This window comes from Carlito syrichta, unplaced genomic scaffold, assembly GCF_000164805.1.
Source record: "Carlito syrichta isolate Samal-C Ts95f unplaced genomic scaffold, Tarsius_syrichta-2.0.1 Scaffold314622, whole genome shotgun sequence".
Lineage (NCBI taxonomy): Eukaryota > Metazoa > Chordata > Mammalia > Primates > Tarsiidae > Carlito > Carlito syrichta.
Window position 1 is genome coordinate 361,173 of NW_007258718.1, and position 22,542 is coordinate 383,714.

At 38.6% G+C, this 22,542-nt stretch overlaps 2 protein-coding genes across 3 annotated transcripts in view; one reads left to right on the forward strand and one right to left on the reverse strand.

The window, feature by feature from the left end:
- Positions 1-380: 380 nt before the first annotated feature.
- CRIPT (CXXC repeat containing interactor of PDZ3 domain) lies at positions 381-8,417 on the reverse strand. The gene is made up of 5 exons (XM_008071686.2): positions 8,294-8,417; positions 6,221-6,286; positions 5,127-5,181; positions 1,079-1,182; positions 381-800 (listed from the first exon to the last, which is right to left on the reverse strand). Exons 1-5 carry the CDS (start codon positions 8,307-8,309, stop codon positions 736-738), a joined length of 306 nt encoding a protein of 101 aa, XP_008069877.1. The 5' UTR covers positions 8,310-8,417; the 3' UTR covers positions 381-735.
- A 127-nt stretch (positions 8,418-8,544) lies between these two features.
- The window catches only part of PIGF (phosphatidylinositol glycan anchor biosynthesis class F), a 35,131-nt gene continuing 21,133 nt past the window's right edge, over positions 8,545-22,542 (forward strand). Inside the window, exons 1-4 of one of the 2 annotated variants that reach the window (XM_008071687.2) lie at positions 8,545-8,641; positions 11,071-11,319; positions 12,809-12,900; positions 14,501-14,617. In XM_008071687.2, coding sequence (XP_008069878.1) covers positions 11,092-11,319; positions 12,809-12,900; positions 14,501-14,617 — 437 coding nt within the window. In that variant the 5' untranslated portion in view covers positions 8,545-8,641; positions 11,071-11,091. The remainder of the gene's footprint in view (positions 8,642-11,070; positions 11,320-12,808; positions 12,901-14,500; positions 14,618-22,542) is intronic. The other variant, XM_021719397.1, reaches the window with a different exon arrangement.

Genomic DNA, 22,542 nt, shown 5'->3' on the forward strand with positions numbered 1-22,542 from the left:
AGAGTGGGGATTCATTTTCATTACACATTACATGTATGAACACTTCATTCAAGTTAATATGTGTAATATGTATTTTTCTGAAATCCAGTGTATTCATTTGAACGTATGGGTGTTTCTTGTGTTTTTGTTCACATATGAAAGGAGTTGGTATTTTGACTATAAGAACAAATTTAAATAATCACAAATCCAGCTTGTCTTTGATTTGGGTCTTGGCTAATAACTAAGAAAATTATTCAGCAATAATGGCCTCAGACATTTAAATTTCTTATGAAACTGCAATTATTTAAGAGAGGGCTGAGTCTAAGAACTGAGCAGCCAGTAAGAGAATGAGGGAAGAATGGTTAAGCCTGGATGCCAGGTTCAAAGAAAAATATCCATAATATCCTTCTTACTTTTATAATATCTATAAATAAAGTAAAGGGGATAAGAATTATGTGAATACTGATCGATAAAAGTGCATACAGAACCGGAAAATGTTTTTCATCAAATGTGTCACTTATTTTAGTTCAGTAAGATGCTCTTCTTAAGAGAAATAATCACTTAAGACAGAAGACAAGTTACACTGTTGCTGTTCAGAATTTCTTGAGAGCAAAAGACTAAACACCAATCAACTTCCCTGGTTTAAGCTTAATTATTTGTCTTAAAACATGTTATTTTGTAAGTTGAACAACTGTTATGCCTTCAAAATTCAAGAAAGTAAAATCATATAGAAAGCCAGAAACTTCATCAATACACCTAGACAGATGTTTGCTTGTAGTTTTTGGTGTCCAAAACCTTTTTTCCACACATGGAACAGATGCCTGAAACAAAAGAAAATATGTGAGCAATCAAATAAAGAAATCAATTTAAAGTCAATCCTGAAGCTTAAAACACAAGTTAACAGCATTAGAGGAAAATATGTATGTGTGTGTGTGTATCCTATTAACTATAAGTAAGCTTTAAATTATATTTTGCCTTAGGAAAAAAGAGTATTTGACTAATAAAAGTTATGAAAGGCGATTCCTTTTCTGTTATCCAAATCGGCAGCAAATGAAGTCAGTTTGATATGAAAAGAAAAATGGTATTAAAAGAAACTTACCCTTTTTGTAGGCACAGCCCTGGCAGTAATGAGAACCTGGCTGGTGCACAGAACTTTTACAGATTCTGCAAGTGGAGAACTTATTCTTTCCATATGGATCGAATCTAGAATTTTAAAAAAAGAAAGAAAGAAAGATGTATATTATACCAGAAGCACTCTTAAATAACTCCACTTTAGCAACAAGGATTACTCCAGGTTTTCTGTTCCCTCCACCAACCTCCACAATTGACAGGCACAGTCCCTTTCAGCCAGCTACCAACATGTACACCTTTGCTCCTTGCTTTTAAGTTTTATACTCATGAAGAACCAATTGTACAGTATCTAGTCCCAACCTGTTCGTGTCAGTTGTATCTGTCATTCTATTTGCGTGACACTATTATGAAAGCTGATGAAATGTGTGTGCAAGAGTGACTGATTCCATAAAAACTAAGTGGCTGCTTTAGGATGACTAGACAAGTGTGAATCATTTAAACGGCTATTGAATTAGGTATGGGCAAGACAACTGTTAGATACTGAGGAGAATCACAAGTGGAGGGACACACTTCAAGTGTCAGCTTTTGCTCCATTTTAAAGATATGAATATATTCTGGTATGATTTATGTGAGGACACTGAAGTAGAACTCTTATCAGTAGACTGATGCTCAAAAGGACCTTTCAATACAAAATGATTGATGAATACATCTGTAGTTATGTGCTTTAATACAAAATAAAGAAGTTATGCATATATATATATTTTTTTTTTAGTTGGAATCTCACTTTGTCACTCAGGCTGGAGTGCAGTGGCATGCTCATGGCCACCGCAGCCTCGACCTGCTGGGCTAAGGTGATCCTTCTGCCTCAGCTTTCCAAGTAGCTGGAACTACAGGCATGTGCCACAATGCTCGGCTAATTTTTCTTGATTTATTGTTCAGATGAGGTTTCGCCAAGTTGCCCAGGCTGATCTCAAACCTGTGGGTGCAGGCAATCCTCTCCCCTAGGCCTCCCAAAGTGCTGGGATTATAGGTGTGAGCCACCACACCCAGCTGGTATGTATATCTTTTAATGATTACCTACATTAACTGATTAACTGATGTTTTTAATTAACTGTCCAATCCCCTTGGATAAAGGGGCTTCTAATACAAAAAAAATTTTTTTTATAGTGACTAGAGTGCAAAAAAGAAATACTTCCCCCTAAACTGGCAATAACAGTTTGATTTAAAAGCGCTTCCCTAACTACAAAATGAGTTGTTGTAATGATCCTCATATACTGAATACCAAACACTGCCCTAGACCTGGAGCCTTCTCTTGGGGAACAGCACAACAGCCCATTTTCAAAGGTTAATTTTTCCATCCCCAAACAATATTACTTTTCTCTTCACAAGAGAAGATAGGCAATGTTCTTCCTTTCCAAAAGCTCAATTCATTGTGAACCTGTATGTCTGAAGATTACTTTTTCTGAAAATCATATTCTAAGATATATATTTCAATCTCTAAATCTTATAATTAATTGGCAGAGCTTTTTTTCCCCTTAAAGTAATGATATATCTTATAAATTACAATATCATAGGCTCAAAGCAATACAGGAATACACTTTCCAAAATGAAATATTTAGAGTACCCAAAAGTAATAGCTACTTTTTTTTTTTTTTGAGTTGGAGTCTCACTCTGTCGCCCAGACTGGAGTGCAGTGGCACGCTCCTGGCCACCACAGCCTTGACCTGCTGTGCTTCGGCGATTCTTCCGCCTCAGCCTTCCAAGTAGCTGGAACTACAGGCGTGTGCTACCATGCCCAGCTAACTTTTGATTTATTGTAGAGACGAGGTCTCGCCAAGTTGCCCGGGCAAGTCTCAAACCCGCAGGCTCAGGCAATCCTCTCGCCTCAGCCTCCCAAAGTGCTGGGATTACAGGCTGAGCCACCAAGCCCGGCCAATAGCTACTTTTTAATGATACTGAAGTGTGGGAGCATAAAAGAACTTAAAGTATATAAAAACCCTACAATGCTTACAAGTAACAACTTAGTCAATAAAAATCGAATGGTCTTAGAAGACACCAATAAATCAGTCAACAACAAGAAGTGTGACACTGCACTAAAGAGTGAGTCTGCTATGCTGTTTTATATTTATTATTTAATAAGCACCTACTATGTGTTAGTTACTACATGCAGTTAAAGCTTTACTGTTGTTATTTCTAACCCTTGGGATGATGTCATAAAACAAGTATTTATTCATTCAGCAAATATATACTGAATGTTTTCTATATGCCAGTTACTGTTCTAAATACCAAAGATGAACATGATAAACAAAGTCCCTGTCCTCATCAAGCCAATGTTCTAATAAGAGAGATGCAATAAAAAAGGAAACAGACAAGCTAACAAAACAAGCAAGCTTTTTAGATAGTAAATAGAGAAAATTCACACAGGATATTATGACTAAGATGAGGGGAAAGAGAGAAGAGATTAGTTTAGATGTTGGTTAGGGAATCTTCCCTGAGGAGGTGACACTTAAGCTAAGACCCAAATAACAAGAAAGAGTCTGATACACATGACCTGAAAAATGAGCTCTGGGAGGAAGCAGCAAGCACAAATCTCCTTAATAGGAGGGGGCCTGGCATATTTAATGAGGATGGTACATGATGACCGAGGAGGAGTGTGGTACAACAGGAAGTCAGAGGTGGAAGCAGGCATATCAAGGAGGATCTTGTAAGAACATGGTAAGGGGCTTAGATCTTTTTCTATGTGAAAGGGAAAACAGGGGCAGGTTTTAAGCAGAGAAATTACATAATCTTTGTAAAGAACCACTCTGGTTTCTATAGACAACAATAGGAAACCAGAGAAGCAAGACAACAGATAGTTATTACAGTATCCAAATAAGAAATTAACAGCAGTTTGAAACAGGGTAATAGCAGCAAGGTGGACGGAAGAAGGAGTTAGGCTGTATTTTGGAAGTAGATCAAAGAACTTGATGATGGGTATGGGAAGTGGGGAAAGGGAGAACTCAGTGAAGAGGTCTAGCTTTTCACTTGAACACCTGGAGTAAACAGTGGTGCTACTTACGATGATGAGAAGACTGAAGAAAGAGGTGACCTATTAGACATTAAATGAGTCATGTCAAGTAAGCAGTCAGACCTGTGCTTGATGCTCAGAGAAGTCAGGACTAGATGGGCAAATCTGGGAGTCACTAACATACAGTTTGAATTTAAAGCCAGTGGATTAAAGTCACTTTAGGAGTGTTTATGTATTTATAAAAATGAAAAAATAAGTCTGGGATTGAGTCCTGAGGCACTAAATTTAGAACAGCCAGTGAGTTGGGAGGAAAACCGGGAGAGTGTGGTATCCCAAGAAGCCAAGAGAATAAAGGGTTGTCAAAAAGAGACAGTTATTAAGAGATAAGAACAGAGAAGTGGTCGTCAGTTTTAAAGGTCACTTGTGATCTGGATGAGGCATTTCAGGGCTACGGTGGAGAAGAAAGCATGAATGGAGTAGCTCAAGGACAGAAAGGAACGTAAGGACACTGAAAGCATCTAGATAAGGCTTTGGAAGGCATTTGCTATGAAGGGAAGCAAGGAAACCGTGGCAGCTGGAAAGGTTCATGGAAACCTTAAGACTGGATGTGATAAAGCATGATATCAAAATTGCTTTTAAGATAAGAGACATTTTTATTCTCATTCTCAAATTAAAAAGTAAAGTTCAGAAAGGTTAAGACACTGGGCTTAATTTGCTTGCGGTCATAGGGCTAGACAGCGAGTCTACATTCAAATTAAAATCTGACTCCAAAGCTTATGATCTTTCCACATTTCCCTTCTGCCTCTGCTTTATAGGATAACTAAGGGGATAAAATAAGTTATGTTTTCTGGTGAAATTATAAAAAGAGAGTAGCAATATTTTCATAAACTGATACTGTGAAGAGGACAGGGAGAAAGCAACAGGTAGTAACAGGCAGCTTGGCTTAGCCGCTAGAAACTGCCTAGCTCTATATCTTATCACAGTGGCATGACACACCAAATTCAATCCAGCAGCCTTAATAGTAAAGAGGGAACATTTCTATGACCTCTCGATGCATGCTCTTACCCACCTTGCTTTTTTTGAAGTCAATGCTTTATTTTCATTCAGCTTTCTTCCACCACTTTCTGTATTAAAATAAAATATATTTTATTGGGTTACTGCTACCCATTTAATACCTAGCAAGTAACAATTTCAAATATCATTCTTTGACCTTCTACCAACAAACTAGCCTATATCTACATTTTTAAAATCCCCACTTAGTAGACAGATTATTAAGACACTACTTAAAAAGAAAATATTTATGGAGAAACAATAAAAATTTGTATAAAATACAATCATTTTATTTCTCAGACTCAGGGTAGTACTTTAGGAATAGTTCTACATTTACCCTAACTTCCATAAAATCTAGAAGCCACTACTTTGGTGTCATAGATCTTGAATACAGTAAAAATGTTTTTTTCCTTTCTTTTGAAAACATACTTTATAGTATGTATTTAATAATAATGAAAGTGAAAAGAGCTTAAATGACTTGTTTAAGAATATAAAAATGAGCCGAGCTCAGTAGCTCAGCCTGTAATCCCATGCCTTTGGGAGGCTGAGGTGAGTGGATTGCCTGAGCCCACGGGTTTGAGACTCGCCTGGGCAACTTGGCGAGACCTCATCTCTACAATAAATTAAAAATTAGCCAGTCATGGTAGCGCGTGCCTGTAATTCCGGCTACTCGGAAGGCTGAGGCAGAAAGATCGCTGGAGCCCAGCAGGTCGAGGCTGCAGTGGCCGGGAGCAGCCACTGCACTCCAGTCTGGGTGACACAGTGAGACTCCAACTCAAAAAAAAAAAAAAAAAAGAATATAAAAATGAGGTGAGGGGAGGAAAAATTAAATACAGACTTTAATTAAGCTGAATCAAACCCAATACTGTTATACAGATATCACTTGAAAAATCATTTAATCATTTTGCTATCTCCTGCTATCATATTAGCAATATGAATATGTAACTGAGAGAACAAAATAGAAGATATAAAAGTATTGGGAGACACGATATTTTAATGTTTATCAGAAGAAATACTTTGAACACATAAAATTTCATTGTACAATCTAAAAGCTAAAATATTATTCACAGAAAGTATTTGCTTACAATTCTATTTTCTAAAAGAAAAAAATACCTGTGGTATTCCTAGCACCATCTTTCCACGTATCTGGAGTTATAACAGTACCAAGTTTCTTTTCACCTATTATAAAAAGATAGTAAAAGGGGAATTAAAATCTGCTATCTAATAAATACATTACATTGTGTCTAAGATTCACAGTGGTGTCAACAGTCCTATTGCAGTAGGAGCCTGTTAATGCTGGGAAAGGAACCAGTGAACTGGGACTCAAAATATTAACTGTGGGCAACAAATCAATGACCCTCAGTAAAATGTGCAGGATAAAAAGATGGCTTATAGGGTCAGATGCAGTGGCTCACACCTGTAATCCCAGAACTTTGGGAGCCCAAGGTGAGAGAGTTGCATAAGTCCAGTAGTTTGAGACTAGCCTAGGCAACATAGCAAGACCTCTTCTCTACAAAAAAAAAAAAAAAAAAAAATGAAAGCATTAGCTGGGTGTGGTGGCACATCCCTGTAGTCCCAACTACTCAGGGGATTGAGGTGAGAGAATCACCTGAGCCCAGGAGGTTGAGGCTGCAGTGAGCCGTGATAATGCCACTGCACTCCAGCCTGGGTGAGAGAGTGAGACCCTGACAAAAAAAAAAAAAAAGGCGGGGAGATATGTGAAAGGTAAAACTTTACACAAACTTTTTGCATATCCTTTTTTTCTGGCAAAAGTTTACAGCTTTCACCTGATTCTCAAAGGGATCAGAGATTCCCCCAAAAAGTAAGAATCATTTAACCAAAATATAAGCTAGAAAATAAAAGGTATAATAATTGAATGCTAAAACAAATTGAGAGCTAAAGTACTAGGAGAAATTCCATGCAGCAAGAAATAACTCTGGCTAAGAAAACCCAAGAAAGCTTTAAGGAGAAGGCGATAGAGAGGATGTGAATATGGGGCAACAGGATTGCGAACACAAAGGAAAGAGGATAAAGGCAAACTCAGTAAGGTGCACATCCTGTGGAAAGGCATGGAAAGCTCAGAGTACACATGGGCACAAAGAGTAGCTTGGTTCAGTCAAAGTGTGATGTGGGTAAGGGTCAGTAGAGATGAGTTTGGAAAGATAAGCTGGGGCCTTATTGTGGAGGGCCCTGAACATCAGACTTCAAATATTGGAACCCCAAATTATTCTCTGCACACTGAGAATTTATTAAAGGACTTTTTTTTATTGAGTCGGGGTCTCATTTTGTTGCCCAGGTTGGAGTGCAGTGGCATGAGCACTGCTCACCGCAGCCTCGACCTCCTGGGCTCAGTAGATCCTCCCGCCTCAGCCTCCTGAGTAGCTGGGACTACAGGCGTGTGCCACCACACCCAGCTAATGTTTTGCTTTTTTGTAGAGACCAGGTCTCACTATGTTATCTAGACTGGTCTCGAACTCCTGGACTCAAGCAATTCTCTCACCCTGGGCTCCCAAAGTAGCTGGGCTACAGGCACACACCACCAAACTTAACTCATTTCACATTTTTTTTGTCGAGACAAGGTCTCGCTACGTTGCCCAGGGTGGTCTTGAACTCCTGGGCCCAGGCCATCCTCCCGCGTCGGCCTCCCAAAGTGCTGAGATTACAGGCGTGAGCCACTGCACCCGGCCTATTAAAGGTCTTAAACTAGGTAAATGATTAACTGTACTTATGTTGAGATTCAATTCAAACATCTACTGGGCTTGCCATATCCTGTCATAATGTGGAATAAGAATAGATAAGACACTCACCCTTCGGTTCTAGTGTTTAGCATTTGGTGGGGGTACAATACTTATTGAGTGAAAGAAAAGAGATTAGAAAATGCAAGAGAGAAAATGGGCCCGGAATCTAATTGAGCATTTTTATACGAAGGGGAGCTGATGAGATCCGGGGCTGGGGGAGGCAACAGAAATAAAGAGGTACAGAACTGAGACTACTCTGGACGCAAAATATACAGGACTACACGGACGTTGGGGATAAGCAAAGAAGGGTCACAGGGTAGGAAGGCAGCGGCCAGATTCAGAGACCTGCGGGCGAAGAAAAAAACAAAGAGAAGGCAAAGTTCCCGGGGGAGTCCACGTATAGGTTCTTCCAGCCTACTCCTCCCGCAGAAACCGCCCCTTAACTCACATTTTTCGCACACCATCCTTCCGACGGCTCCCTTAACCACAAAAACAGCAGCAACAACTTGAAAACCTCAACACTACAACCGGGGAAGGATTCCCCTTCCGGGTTACGTTAGCCCACTTCCGGCCCTACGGTCCTCTGGTACCGCCTATCCCACCCCTGGAAAGCCGCGGGAGGAATAAACGCGAGCGGGTAGGCGGGGCTGCTTTTTTGCCCGCCCCTCCCTTCCTTCGATTGGTCGACCCGTCTTCGGACTCCGCCCCACATACCGGCGCCTGCGCAAAGGCCAGCCGTGGTACCTGATGGTGGGAGGCGGCAGTTCCCTCCTTCCCTTTCCCGGGCGGGAGTTAGGTAAGTCCCGCCGGACGCCCCCGACACGCTGGCTTCCCGGGAAGGATGCAAGTCACCCTTCCCCCACTGCCGAAGCGGCTGCGCGCCTCAGCGCCTCCCGTCCGCCGCGCTCCCTCTCCGCCTGAGCGCCACTCTTCAGGCGTGACCCGAGGCTGCCCTGGTGGACAGAGACTTTTTCCGACCCGAGTTTCTGTCCCCGTCCCTCAGTCTTACCTGGTCCGCAACACCTGCGCTCTTTGAATATTGCCTCCAAGCTCGTTCCCGGTTGTCCGCGTTCCCGCCGGCGGAAGCTTGGTTGGAGTCCCGGGCGACCCACGATGGGGCGGGGCTGCAGGGGAAGGTCCGGCGACCCCCGCGAAGGCTCCCCTGGAGCAGCTCCGGGAGCGCCTTTTCGAGGCCTATACCTGCCCATCGGGCAGGCCCAGGCGCACCTGCCAGGCGTCCTCGGGGGCACGCGAGGCCTGATATGGCGCAGGTGTCTCAGGAAGGGCATGCACTTCACTTACTCGGGCTCCTTCATTCATTCAGGAAGCATTGGAGTTTGGGTATAGCTCACTGTGTTTAGATCCAGACCCGCGGATGGCATCTGCGACTCTCTGAGGGCGGCCCAGAAAAGTGTCCAAAGGGGCATCTGTTGAGAGAATGGATTTCTGATCCCCTTGCCCGCCCGGAGTCAGCTGAGGATAGAATCAGTGGGAAACTTTCCTTTTGTCTTCTCTTGTCATCCGTTTTCTTCCCCATCCCTGGTGTTGTGCGTCTTCATGTCAAAGAGGCTGTTTTGTTTTGAGATGGCTTTAGGCTTGGTACCTTGGACTTGCCTCCTCACCTGCTTATCCTGTTTTCTTATCAGTAAAAGATTTACCTTTGAAAATTCTTACGTGAATCAGATGAGCGCTATTAGGATAAGACCTAGATTCTCCCTTCTGCTTTTTGCACTGGTGGGCGCCCTCCGCCCACCCCATTCTTCTGTCGTGTGTGTTTATATTACACACACACACACACACACACACACACACACACACACACTTTGAGTTGCAGTCTCATTCCGTCATCCAGGCTGCGGTGGAATGCTCACGGCCATCCCAGCGTCGACCTGCTGGGCTCCTGCAATCCTTCCGCCTCAGCCTTCCAAGTGGCTGGAACTACAGGTGCGCGCTACCACGCCCAGCTAATTTTTGATTTATTGTAGAGACGCGGACTTGCCAAGTTTCCTGGGCTGGTCTCGAACACGCGAGCTCTAGCAGTCCACTCGCCTCAGCTTCCCAAAGTGCTGGGATTACAGGCTGAGCCACCGAGTCCAGCCAACATATATATTTTTTCAGGACATTATTTTCTGAAATATTCACCACGGTGTAACATGTTGACTATTACTTTAAATTAATAAAGTCCTTTTAAAATATGAGTCGATATAAATGTATAAACTCTCAGGTAACTTAAATGCCTGTGTGTATCTAGAGAGTGAATTTTTTTCTTCCTTCCTTTCTTGCTCTACTTTTGATTGGAATTTAGCACCTGTAACAGACGTTGCCATTTTGGTATTTTTGGAGCATTGAAATACCTTAACTTAGCGTGGTGCTCTTTGAACTTTTTCTTGGTTGCACTGGCCACCGTTTGAGTATTCAAGTGTGCACCTGGTGTTGCTTGGCATTTGCTAGAATGTGAACTGCTGCAATGTTTCAAAAAGGATTTTTTTTTTTTAAAGCCAACAATTTAGCCAAAGTGTATTCATGGGGTTTCTAGAATGCATATGTTACACAGGGGTGGGCCATTTACTCTATGCAGCTGATTTCATCTCTCTGTTTTGGGCAAAAAAATAAAATGAATTGCTTCATTGGCCCTAGTACATGATGCTTTTATAGAAGCCAATGATAGTAGTTAAGAAATTAGTTTGTCAGCCAGGCTTGGTGGCTCAGCCTTTAATCCCAGCGTTTTGGGAGGCTGAGGTGAGTGGATTGCCTGAGCTCACGGGTTCGAGACCTGCCTGGGCAACTTGGCGAGACCTCATCTCTACAATAAATAAAAAAAGTAGCCGGGCGTGGTAGTGCACGCCTGTAGTTCCAGCTACTTGGAAGGCTGAGGCAGAAGGATTGCCAGAGCCCAGCAGATCGAGGCTGTGGTGGCCAGGAGCTGCCACTGCACTCCAGTCTGGGTGACAGAGAGAGATTCTGACTCAAAAAAAAAAAAAAAAAAAAAAAGAAATTAGTTTGTCATGTTTAGTCTCTGAGGGATATTTGTACCATATTAGGAAAATCTAAGGTAGAGTAGAATGTTAAGTTTATGTGCATTTGCACACATGCATCTTCCGGTGAATGTGGAAACAAACACATTCCCCATAGAAAATTGACTTGTTTATGGCTTTTAGGGGTTGAAACATTTAGGACAATGGAAAAAGTCGTTATTGCATATGTTCTTAATTTTTTTTTTATTAGATAGACACCCAAGAAAACACCATGAAAGATACTGATATCAAGAGACTACTGTATGCCCATCTTTTCTGCATATTTTCAATTATCCTAAGTGTCTTCATTCCATCATTTTTCTTGGAGAACTTCTCAATATTGGAAACACACTTGACATGGTTGTGCATCTGTTCTGGTTTCGTAACTGCTGTCAACCTAGTATTATATTTAGTAGTGAAACCAAATGCATCCTCTAAAAGAAGTTCATTATCACACAAGGTAAGGCTTATTTCTTGTTAACTGATTTTTGATAGAGCTAGTGTTTCTTTTAATGGGAGAATAAAGTATTAGTCAAGTCTTCATTAGGTTGTTTACAATGAGTAAAGGGAATCTGATATATGCATATTTTTCAAATAAACCTGTTGTTACTTGCTGGAAAGCTGCCCGCAATGCTTGATTGCTTCTTGTCATGCATTAATTGTGGAATTATGACTTCTTCAGTGGATATTGTGACATTGCAAGCCTATATAATCACTGTTTTATGTCACCATTGAAAATAAGTACATGTGGCAGTCTATTTTTAAACCTTATTCTGTAAGACATTGAAGTTTATTTTCATTTATTGTTGCATTTTTGAATGCCACTTAATGGGTTTTTCAGAAATTGCAGTGTCAGCCTGTGGTAACTGGTGTTTCCAACATGGCCTTCCTTGACTAAGCAAAATTTTCAGAAATTAGAGTCAATTTTCTGGAATATTCACTGCAGTGTAACACTTAGCTATTACTTTAATAAAGTCCTTAACTATTCCTTACTATGTGCAATCTCCCTGTTAAGTCACTTAAAACACCTTTGCTGCCTTGTGACTTAAAAAGCACAATATGTGTTCTATCATATCTTCTTAAGCTCCAAATCAAGAAGGCGCAGTGTGTTTATTTATACACATTTGCGTCCTTTTTCATATGGACTATGTAATAATATGAATATGATTTGGGGAATTATTTAGCATTTAGCCTTTTGGTGCAATTTTCATAGTTATTTTTTGTTTGTTTTGAGTTGGGAGTTCTTGCTCCATGGCTCAGGCTGGAGTACAGTGGTACAATCATGGCTTACCTCAGCCTTGACCTCCTGAGCTCAAGTAATTCTCTCACCTCAGCCTCCCAAGTAGTTGGGACTAAAGGTATGCACCACCACGCCTTGCTGACTTTTTGATTTTTTTTTGTAGCGATGAGGTCTTGCTATGTTGTCCAAGCTGGTCTTGTACTCCTGGGCTCAAGAGATGCTCCCACCTCAGTCTCCCAAAGTGCTGAGATTACAGGCATGAGCCACTGCACTCAGCCTGAGTTTTTGTCTTAAAATGAAAAAAAGAATTGTAGTCATTATTTTCTGCAGATTTTTCATGTATTATCACATAATAAGGACTGTATTGTTTGCATCCTAGCTTTCTGTAATCAATAAGGATTTAATAAATAGTGATTAACATTATAGCTCAAAACATACCATAGAAACAAACCTTTTTTAACTGTAGTGTTGGATGGATGGATGGAATGAGGGTGGGTAATATTTGCCTTTTAGGATTTTTCAGTCTGTATTGAGGGTTGTGCATATGACTAGGCACAGGATATGTAATCTGACGTCAGGATACCCAAATCTAAAGACCATTCAACTGTTCTACATTATGGAAACAAATTGTATCTGTAGAAAAAAATGGAAGAATGTATTGTCTTTTAGGTATTCTCTTGATTCTTCAAATTATTAATTTCTCTTTTAGGTAACCAGACTTTTGAAATGCTGTATCTACTTCCTTATGTCTTGTTTCTCCTTTCATGTAATTTTTGTTCTTTATGGAGCACCACTCATAGAGTAAGTTTGACATTTTTACCTTAAGTGTATATTTTAAAACACCCATTTACCTAACAGGGCTAATTCCTAGCAATTAGAGAAAAACCATGATGTGCTTAATTAATGGATCAAGTAAGGATACCATTGCCCATCTTTAGCAGTGTTATTCTTTTAAAAAAACAATAGAATAACTTAATTCATTAAATGGTTTTGTCACCTAGACTTTATTACCCACTGCATGTTGAGAGAAGGCAGGGGAGGTGGGGTGGGGTAGGGAGGGTGGAGTAGATGAGAAACCATACCAATAAGAAATAATAAATGTGTGGCCCTTAGAACTCCTAAGAGAACTTATTATAATGGTATGCAGAAGTTTGTTATAATTAGTATATCAGTTCTTAGTAAATGTGATTCTGTAGTACTTGAAAAGTTTGTTTTCCTAACAAAAGTCAGTAGGTTCCTATATTCACATACTTAATAAGCCCACGTTTATAGTTTAAAGGCAAAATTTAACTCAACACATTTTCACAGTGAACCAATTTTAAATTAGTAGAAACCAATCTCATGGGTAGTTTCTGTTTGTTTGTTTGTTTGTTTGTTTGTTTGGAGTTGAGATCTCACTCTGTCGCCCAGGCTGGAATACGGTGGCACAGTTACAGCTCACTGCAGCCTCGACCTTATGGGCTTAGGCAATCCTTTTGCCTTAGCCTCCAGAGTAGCTGGGACTATAGGCGCGCACCATCACACCTGGCTAAATTTTTAATTTTTTTGTAGAAATGAGGTCTTGCTATGTTGTCTAGGCTGGTCTCAAAGTCCTTGGCTTAAGCGATGCTCCCATCTCGGTCTTCCAAAGTGCTGGAATTACAGGTGTGAGCCACTGCACCTGGCCAGTGTTTCTCATATAGTATTTATTGTAGTTTGAGAAACTTCAATTTAGCTGTGGTTGATGATCACGGTGAAATTAATGATGAGATGTGTGTGATACACACACTTACACACATATATTGCTGAGTGTACAATTTTGTACATATATTTATACAAAAAAGTTACACATACATACACTAACAGGCTATTATTTTTTAGATAGGGGAAGACAAGACCTTTGTAATGGAAAGTGGTGGTTTCTAATCCATTTTACAGTAGAATGAATGTTTGAAACAGTGGTTCTCAAAATGTGGTCTTCCAACCGGCAAATGTCAGCATTTAATTGAAATGCAAATTCTCTGGCTTCTATTGGGCCCTAGGGGTGGAGCCCCAATCTTTGGTTTATCCAGTTCTCCACATGCTTCCAATATAAGTTAAAGTTGACCCACTGGTTGTAGAGAAAGTTCAGACATTTGAGGAAGAAAGCTAATTATTTTATTTTTTTTTTTTGCAGAAGTCTCAGTATTGATCTTAGGGTCATTAAATGTTTGAAGTCTATCTTTAAAGCCATATATTTGCTAGACTGTTTTTTAAAGCTTGCATTTTGGTAGTAGGATTATTTTTAGTCATCATTTTGGTGGTCATGTTACCTTTCAAAGTATAAGAAAATATTTTTATATTTAACTTATTTATGTAAGAAAGATGTGTGTGTGTACCCTTAACACTTTTTGAAAAAATTAATAAGGTTTTTTTTTTCTAGGCTTGTGTTGGAAACATTTTCATTTGCAGTTCTTTTATCTACCTTTACAACTATACCTTGTTTATGTTTGTTAGGACCAAACCTCAAAGCTTGGCTAAGAGTTTTCAGTAGAAATGGGTAAGTTTTCATTTTAGTGATGATTGAAATTTTTAAAAATTAATGAATTCTTTTTCTATTCCTAGCAGTTTCCTGATTATCTCATGAGTGTTTCTTAGCACATTCTTGGAGATGCCTTAAGGGTCAATGCAGCTGGAGACTGGGGTGGGGCAGGCAGAACTGTAAACCCCTCCCTCCACACTAGCAAGATCTGCTCTGCTTTTTTTCTGTATGGTAGAATTTCAGTAAGCCATTTGTCAAAAAAAAATTTCTGCTTCCAAAAGAAAACTTTGAAAACCATTGCTCTGGGATAATTTGGCACTGTGATAAAACTGCTACAAATAAAATTGCTTACATACATTTTATAATGTAGAAATGGAGTCCACAATCTAAAAATGTTTTGTATGACAACAATAATTTCTTGTTTAGCCTTTTTCATAGTAAGAGATCAGAGTGCAAATTTTACAGGATTTCAATTCCTTAGTGGCCATATATATTTTCAGCATAGCTAAATTAAAATTTTAGCTTATTGAAAGTAATTGAAATGATAAGTACCTACCAGAAATAGTTATTTTAACTAAGAAAATCAGAAGATTATTTGCTGCCCATAATTTTGTCCTATTTTTCATCAGCAGCAGACACTTCTTGAGCATTTACACTGTGCTCTATGTTCAGCTAAGCTGTGTGGATTTCAAAGTACTGGGAAGAGTCTGTCCCTGAGGAGCTTGCGTATCCAAGGGACAAAAATGAAATGAGCAAACCATGCAGGACTAAAATTGTGTAAATCCAACAATAAGTGCCATAGGAGCTCAGAGGGGTGGGGGATGGATAAAGAGCAGAGCTGGAGAGGGGAAGGATCTGTGATGGACTTGGGTCAGGAGGGGAAGATTCCGCGAGACCAAGGAGAAGGGGAAAGACCTCCTGCAAGACAAATGAAAGCATGGAAATGGAAGTAAATGTAGCATTTTTGTGAGATTTGGAAGGGCACAGCCCAAGGACAGCAGAGGGTACATGCTGGACAGCTTGGCTCTATGAATCACACATGTTTTTCCTTTTGCAATTAGTACTGTTTGCTCTCCTTTAGAACCATCTTGTAGTATTCATAAAGTCTTTAGAAAACAAAAGTGTAACAACTGAAAACTTTTTCTACACTATTATCATAGTATTGCAAATGGAATAATTTCTTTTAGCATTTTAGTTTGAAATTTTTAAACAGTGAAAACTGAAATCTTACTGATTTGGATTGGTGACTTATCCAGTTTTAAATTCTGTGTCTAATAACGAATAGTGTATTTGAGGAGACACTGTTGTGTGATTTTTTTTTTTTTTTAGCTCTGCAATAACATGGCATTTGTGTTCCTAAAAATCACACACTATGGAAACTGGATAATAAAAAACACAGAGCCTCATGGGAAGGATGGGGTTGGGGAATAACACTCAAAAACTTCATCAGCAACACATAAAAAGAATATGGAAACGTAATAAAAACGGTAGCAAAGTTTTATACATATGAAATGGTTAAGTAGTGCAAGCATACCTTGTTGTATTGTGCCTTACTTTGTTACACTTAGCAGATACTGTATTTTTTACAAATTGAGGTTTTGTGGCAAAGTCTGTCAGTGTTGTTTTTTTCAGAGACATGAGTGCTCAGTTCATGTCTCTGACACATTTTGGTAATTCTTTCAATATTTCAGACTTTTTCAATATTATTATATCCATTATCATGATCTGCAATCAGTGATCTTTCATGTTACATTGAATTGTTTTGGGGCACCATGAACTGTGCTCATGTAAGACAGTGAACTTAATTGAAAAATGTTGTGTGTATTCTGACTGCTTCACCGACCTGCTGCTCCCTCATATCTGTTCCTCCATCCCCCTCTTTCTCCCTGTATCCCTTCCTCTTTCCTCCCCCTTCCTTGAGCCTCTCTATCTTGGGACACAAAAATATTGAAATTAGGCCAATTAATAACCCTACAATGGCCTCTTAAGTGTTCAAGTGAAAGGAAGAGTTACATGATTCTCACTTTAAATCAACAGTTAGAAATGATTAAACTTAGTGAGGAAGGCACGTTGAAAGCTTAGATAAGCCCAGGCCTTTTGCGCCACTTAACCAAGTTGTGAATGCAAAAGAAAATTTCTTGGAGGAAAGAAAAGTACTATTCTAGTGAACACATGAATGATAAAGCAAAAGAGGCTTATTGCTGATACAGAGAAAATTTGAGTGGTTTGAATAAAAGAGCAAACCAGCCACAGCATTTCATTATGCCGAAGCCTAATCCAGAGCAAGGCCCTAACTCTCTTCAATTCTGTGAAGACTGGGAGAGATGAGGAAGCTTCCCAAGGAAAGTTTGAAGCTAGCAGATGTTAGTTCATGAGGTTTAAGAAAAGAAACTGTCTCCATGACATCAAAGTGCAGGGTAAAACAACAAGTTTTGATGGAGAAACTATATTCATATGATCTAGCTAAAATCATTGATGATGGTAGCTATGCTAAACAACAGATGATGAAGATTATGATGATGATTATTTAGAGATGGGGTGTTGCTGTGTTGCTCAGGCTCTCATCTCAGCCTCCCAAAGTGCTGGGATTACAGGCTTAGGCCACTGCACCGGGCTAACAGATTTTTAATGTCAACAAAACAGCCTTATGTTGGAAGAAGTCACCTTCTAGGATTTTTATAGTTAGAAAGGGGAGGTCAATGCCTGGTTTCAAAGCTTCAAAGGACAGGGTGACTTTCTTGTTAGGGACTAATGCAGCTGGTGACTTTAAGTTGAAGTCAGTGTCCATTGACCATTCTGCGTATCCTAGGGCCTTTAAAAACTAAGCTAAATCCACTCTGCCTGTGCTCTGTAAATGGAACAATGAAGCCTGGATGACAGCACATCTGATTACAGCATGGTTAACTGAATATTTTAAGTTCATTGTTGAGACCTACTGCTCAGAAAAAAGATTCCTTCCCAAATATTGCTGCTCATTGACAATGAGCTCTGGTCACCCAAGAGCTCTGATGAAGATGTATAAGGAGATGAATGTTGTTTTCATGCCTGCTAACACAGCATTCATTCTGCAGCCCATGGGTGAAGGAGTAATTCCAACTTTCAACATTGTAGCTGCCATAGGTAGTGATTCCTCTCATGGACAAAGTAAATTGAAAACCTTCTGGAAAGGATTCACCATTCTTGATGCCATTAAAGACATTTGTGATTCATGGGAGGAGTTCAAAATAGCAAAACTAACAGGAGTTTGGAAGAAGTTGATTTCAAATCTCATAGCTAACTTATAGGGGTTCAAGACTTTAGCAGAGAAAGTGATGTATGCAGATGTGATGTAAATAACAAAAGAACTAGAATTAGTAGTGGAGCCTGAAGATGTAACTGGAGTGTTATAATGTTATGATAAAACTTTAGTGGATAATTAGTTGGAATGTTGTTGGTTATTCCTATGCTGCATGGTACATTAGGGTGCAGGTTTTTGTGTTTACACTTAGTGTTTCTCACAGATGGACTCATTCACATTGTTCCCCAATTAGCGATCAAATTGGAATAAATTTGAATCTTCAAAACAAGCATTATAGCAGGAAGCCATCTCCATAACATAAGTGTACATATAAATTCCTAAAATTTGTATATACCAGAGGGGCCCCCAAAAACCTAGAATTTATCTATAAAAAAATTGTATATTTATTCTCACATGTTTACACTTCAGTCATCTTCTAAATCCTCTTCATTTGATGCAATACATCCATTGAGAGACTTTTTCCACTGCTCAAAACAGATTTTGAACTCTTCAATTTTGATGCCTTTTAGTGCTTCTACTGTTTTTTGTTTCACTTCTTCCACATTGGCAAATGCTTCTCTATGAGGATTCTTTTTCTCCTGAGAAACAAACAAAATGAAATAGGGAGGGTGGGGCATGGGGATTATGCCGTTTTTGGCCAAAAACTGCTGAACACTCAACATGGTGTGGGCCAGTGCACTCATAAATCATCTATCATAAAATGGGCAAATTCATTGAAAAAAATCTCCAAAACCAAATTCACTAAAGCCAAATGCAACCTCTCATAGCAGTGCTACTAGTGCACTGATGCTGATGGTCTCCTAGAACACTTACCTAGTGGTGGAAGCCTGTACTACAAGGGGCCCTCCCTCCAAAAGAGAATTCCAGTTTTTTGGGGGGGGGTCTCCTGTCTTATAATTTCTGTGTATATAAATTTATGAATTTCTGTATAAATTTCTATAAATTGAAAAAAGTTACAACTCAAGGGAAACAGAAGCCATTGCTAGCTTGCCATAGTAACTTATTAATTTAATATGTATCCATTTTTCTAGGCCTGTTTTAACCCTGTTTCTACTTTTAGGCTGAACCAAACATATCTTGCTATATCACCTATTACTTTCTGCTATATAAAAAAAAATTCTTTCATTTATTATAAAATGTGCCTTTTATATCATCTGTGACTTGGTGGATAAACCTATTGTCATTGTGTTTTCATTCTTATCTGCACTTTATTTCTTCTCAGAAGGATCTATACCAAAAGTAAAACTAAAAACTATAGGAGGAAGATACCATTTTCCAGCTAGCAGATTGACAGAAGTTAATAAGTTTAATAGTACCTCGTGTTAAGGGTTTGGGGAAGCAAGTACCAGTGTTCAGACTCTAAGAAGGGCAGTTTGGTAGTACCTATAAAAATTATAAATGTACATCTTTGACCAAGAGATTCTACCTCTAGGATTTTATCTGATAGATAGACTTGCACACCTACAAAATGTTTAATACATAAGGTTACCCATATCAGTACTGAAAATACCTGAAAATCCTTTAGTAAGGGATATGGTTAAGTTAAATTGAACCCATACCATGAAATACTATGTAGCTGGAAACAAACAAACAAACAGAAAACAAACACCAAAATCAAACTCCATTTACTATTGAAATTTGAACCATATTAATGTACTACCTAGTCAAAATGGAAGCTATAATGAATTAGATTTTGCTACTGCTTAACTTCTTATTTGTGGAAAGTTAAGCCTGTATCAAGAAGTTGCTACATTTCTCTGATGCCATCTAAACTTCAAAAGGCTGCAAAAGTTACCCTTCTAAAACTTACAACATACGGCAGAACAGTTCAATTACTAGAGGACTATGGCTAAATATTATTAATTTGTAATATAAAACATTTTATTTAACATCACACAGGCCTAGACATGAAATGTAGTGTGAAAATATTTTAATAACTTTTAAAAGCATTTTCATGTATGTTATAGCATTTCTGAAAACAATCTAGTGAGATATTATCACCATTTTCTAGATGAAGATCCTAAAAGCTGCCTGGGTAAATGATTTGCCCAAGCTCTGTTGCCATGCAGTAGAGCTGGGATTGAAATCTAGATCATCTGAGGGCACAGAAGTTAGAAGTCTCTAGTAATTGGGGGTCAGAAAACAGTCTTCTGCCCTCTCTTCATTACTGAGTGGCCAAGTGATCTTAGACAAGCTACTAACGTCACCAGAGCTATCATCGCAAGAATGTCGGAGTTTGAATTGGAGTAATGAACAAACATTAAATTTTTTGTTAAACTTGGCAGGAGAGGAAGTGAAATCAGGGACATGTTAGTCCAAATGTATGAGGATAATGCCATGAAGAGAATGGCAGTGTGCAAATGGATTGAACTTTTACTGTGGGGAGAGAAAACATCACTGATGAAGAGAGGCGAGGATGGCCAGTAATGAGCAGAACTGATACAAACATTGCAAAAATTCATCAAATTGTGCATCAGAATCAGCTGACTGTGAGAAGCATAGCAGACCAAATAAACATCGATAGAGAAACAGGAAAATCCTAACTGAAAATCTTGGCATGAGAAAGATGTGTGCAAAAATGATCCTGAAGGAGCTCTTGCATCACAACAGTGCACCAGCTCACACAGTACTGCCTGTGAAGGAGTTTTTAGCCAGTAAACAAATAATTGTTTTGGAACACCCTCCCTACTCACCTGATCTGGCCCCCAGTGACTTTTTTCTTTACTCGAAGATAAAGGAAATATTGAAAGGAAGACATTTTGATGACATTCAGGACATCAAGGGTAATATGACGACAGTTCTGATGACCATTCCAGAAAAAGCGTTCCAAAATTGCTTTGACAGGTGGACTAGGCACTGGCGTCGGTGCATAGCTTCCTAAGGGGAGTACTTTGAAGGTGATCATAGTGATATTCAGCAATGAGATATGTAGCACTTTTTCTAGAATGAGTTTGTGAACTTAATTGTCAGGCCTCTTATGTAATATGATTAGAGTAAAATGAACATATACTTTGCTGCAGAGTTATGTCCAAACCAAGTGAGATGAGTGAAATCAAATAGGAGGTGCTATGAAATGTTTGTTGAATAGACAAATGTCAGGGAGCGTTTTTATGCATCATGCTTCCAATCCTGGCTGCAGTTTGTCTCAGAACTTCTTCCTGGTTTAGAACAGACCAAAGAGTGCAGCATGTAGACAGCCACAAAAGAGTATTGGTTTTTGTTTGGTTTAGTTTGAACTTTGATTTAATTTGGTTAAATTTTGGTTTAATTTTGATTTAGTTTGAACTCTGTCATGAGAGAAGAACTTAAATCTTTATGTTGCAACCATGCATTAGTGATAGTTTAGTTTCTCCTTAGTACTTTTATCATACTTCAAACACTGACTATTGAAACATGATTTTGAGCTAGAAAATAATTAATTTGATTGGTTAACTTGTTTAACATTAGAGTTGGCCTTCTTAAATGTTCACTTGTATGCAAAAATATTTTAAAACGAAAAGATCTGATGTTTTTGCTGTGATAATAAATACAACAAAATAATTTATGTTATACTAAAATTATCCAAATAGGTAGTTAGCATTATTCACATTGAATCACAACTTTAATTTCAAGGAGTTTTATTATTATTCAAAGCATTGTACAAAATACATACTTTTCCCTACTCAATAATAATAAGCAGAAATTAGTTTTAATTTTCAAGTTCTTACACTGTAGTTCTAATTCATAAAAAGTGTTTAATGTACCCTGAAGTACTGATTGACAATTTTAGAACTTTAAATATTCTTATTTATCCTGTGTTCTAACATATAAAACATAGTTGAGTTTTGTATGAGTATTTTTTTAACTTCAAGGTGGTCCTTTTAGTATTATTGAAATACGACATTCAGGTGTTCAATGTGAACAGACCAATTCTGAATCCACTCTTTGCTGAATCAGTATAAGTATTTTCTGTCACTTTTAAGTGAAATAACTTTATATACTAATTTTAATGTATTTATATGCATGTTTATAGAAAACTTAATATTGAGCAGATGATAATCTGAAGACTGAGAACATAAAAACTTTGAGCCTGAGAACTGTGTAGGAATTGCATCCTAAGAGTAAAGGATCAATCATGATACTATTGAAATTTAATATATAATTAAATGACACTATTTTAACAAGATTTCACCTTAAAGTAAATATAAGGTTACTCCAAGAAAACAAAAGAATGCTATTATAAAGAAACTTGAAAGAAGAGAAGCAGTTGGTTTCTTAAAATATCCTGCCAACTTCTTATTGTTACAGAATATATTCTTATTATTACAGAATATACTCAGTTGTTTAATTCACTTGTTGCCTTGGTATTATAATTATTGTGGGTTTTTTCATTTTCACACTTTCAAGGGAAGTAATAATCTCTTTACCGTACAACTATATTTTTCACTGAAGCTTGCTTTTTTATTTATCAGTGTTTTTATGCTGCGATTGAATGTTTCAGTTAGAACCTGATTACCTTTGGTGACCTCAGTAGGTCCCTGAATAGGATTAAATACAAGTCTGTGGCAATCTTGCCAAGGTGAAAACACTCAATAAGACCTATTTGTGTAGACAAAGACAACAGGCCTCTTTTGTCATCTTTGTATTGAAATGGATTTTATATTGA

What these genes read in the sequence shown, in the direction of transcription:
- CRIPT (XM_008071686.2), bottom strand. An exon ending in TTGACTTCAAAAAAAGCAAG is followed by an intron (nt 1,183 to 5,126) that starts GTGGGTAAGAGC and finishes TTAAAATTCTAG; the next exon opens with ATTCGATCCATATGGAAAGA. An exon ending in GGGCTGTGCCTACAAAAAGG is followed by an intron (nt 801 to 1,078) that starts GTAAGTTTCTTT and finishes CTTTTGTTTCAG; the next exon opens with GCATCTGTTCCATGTGTGGA.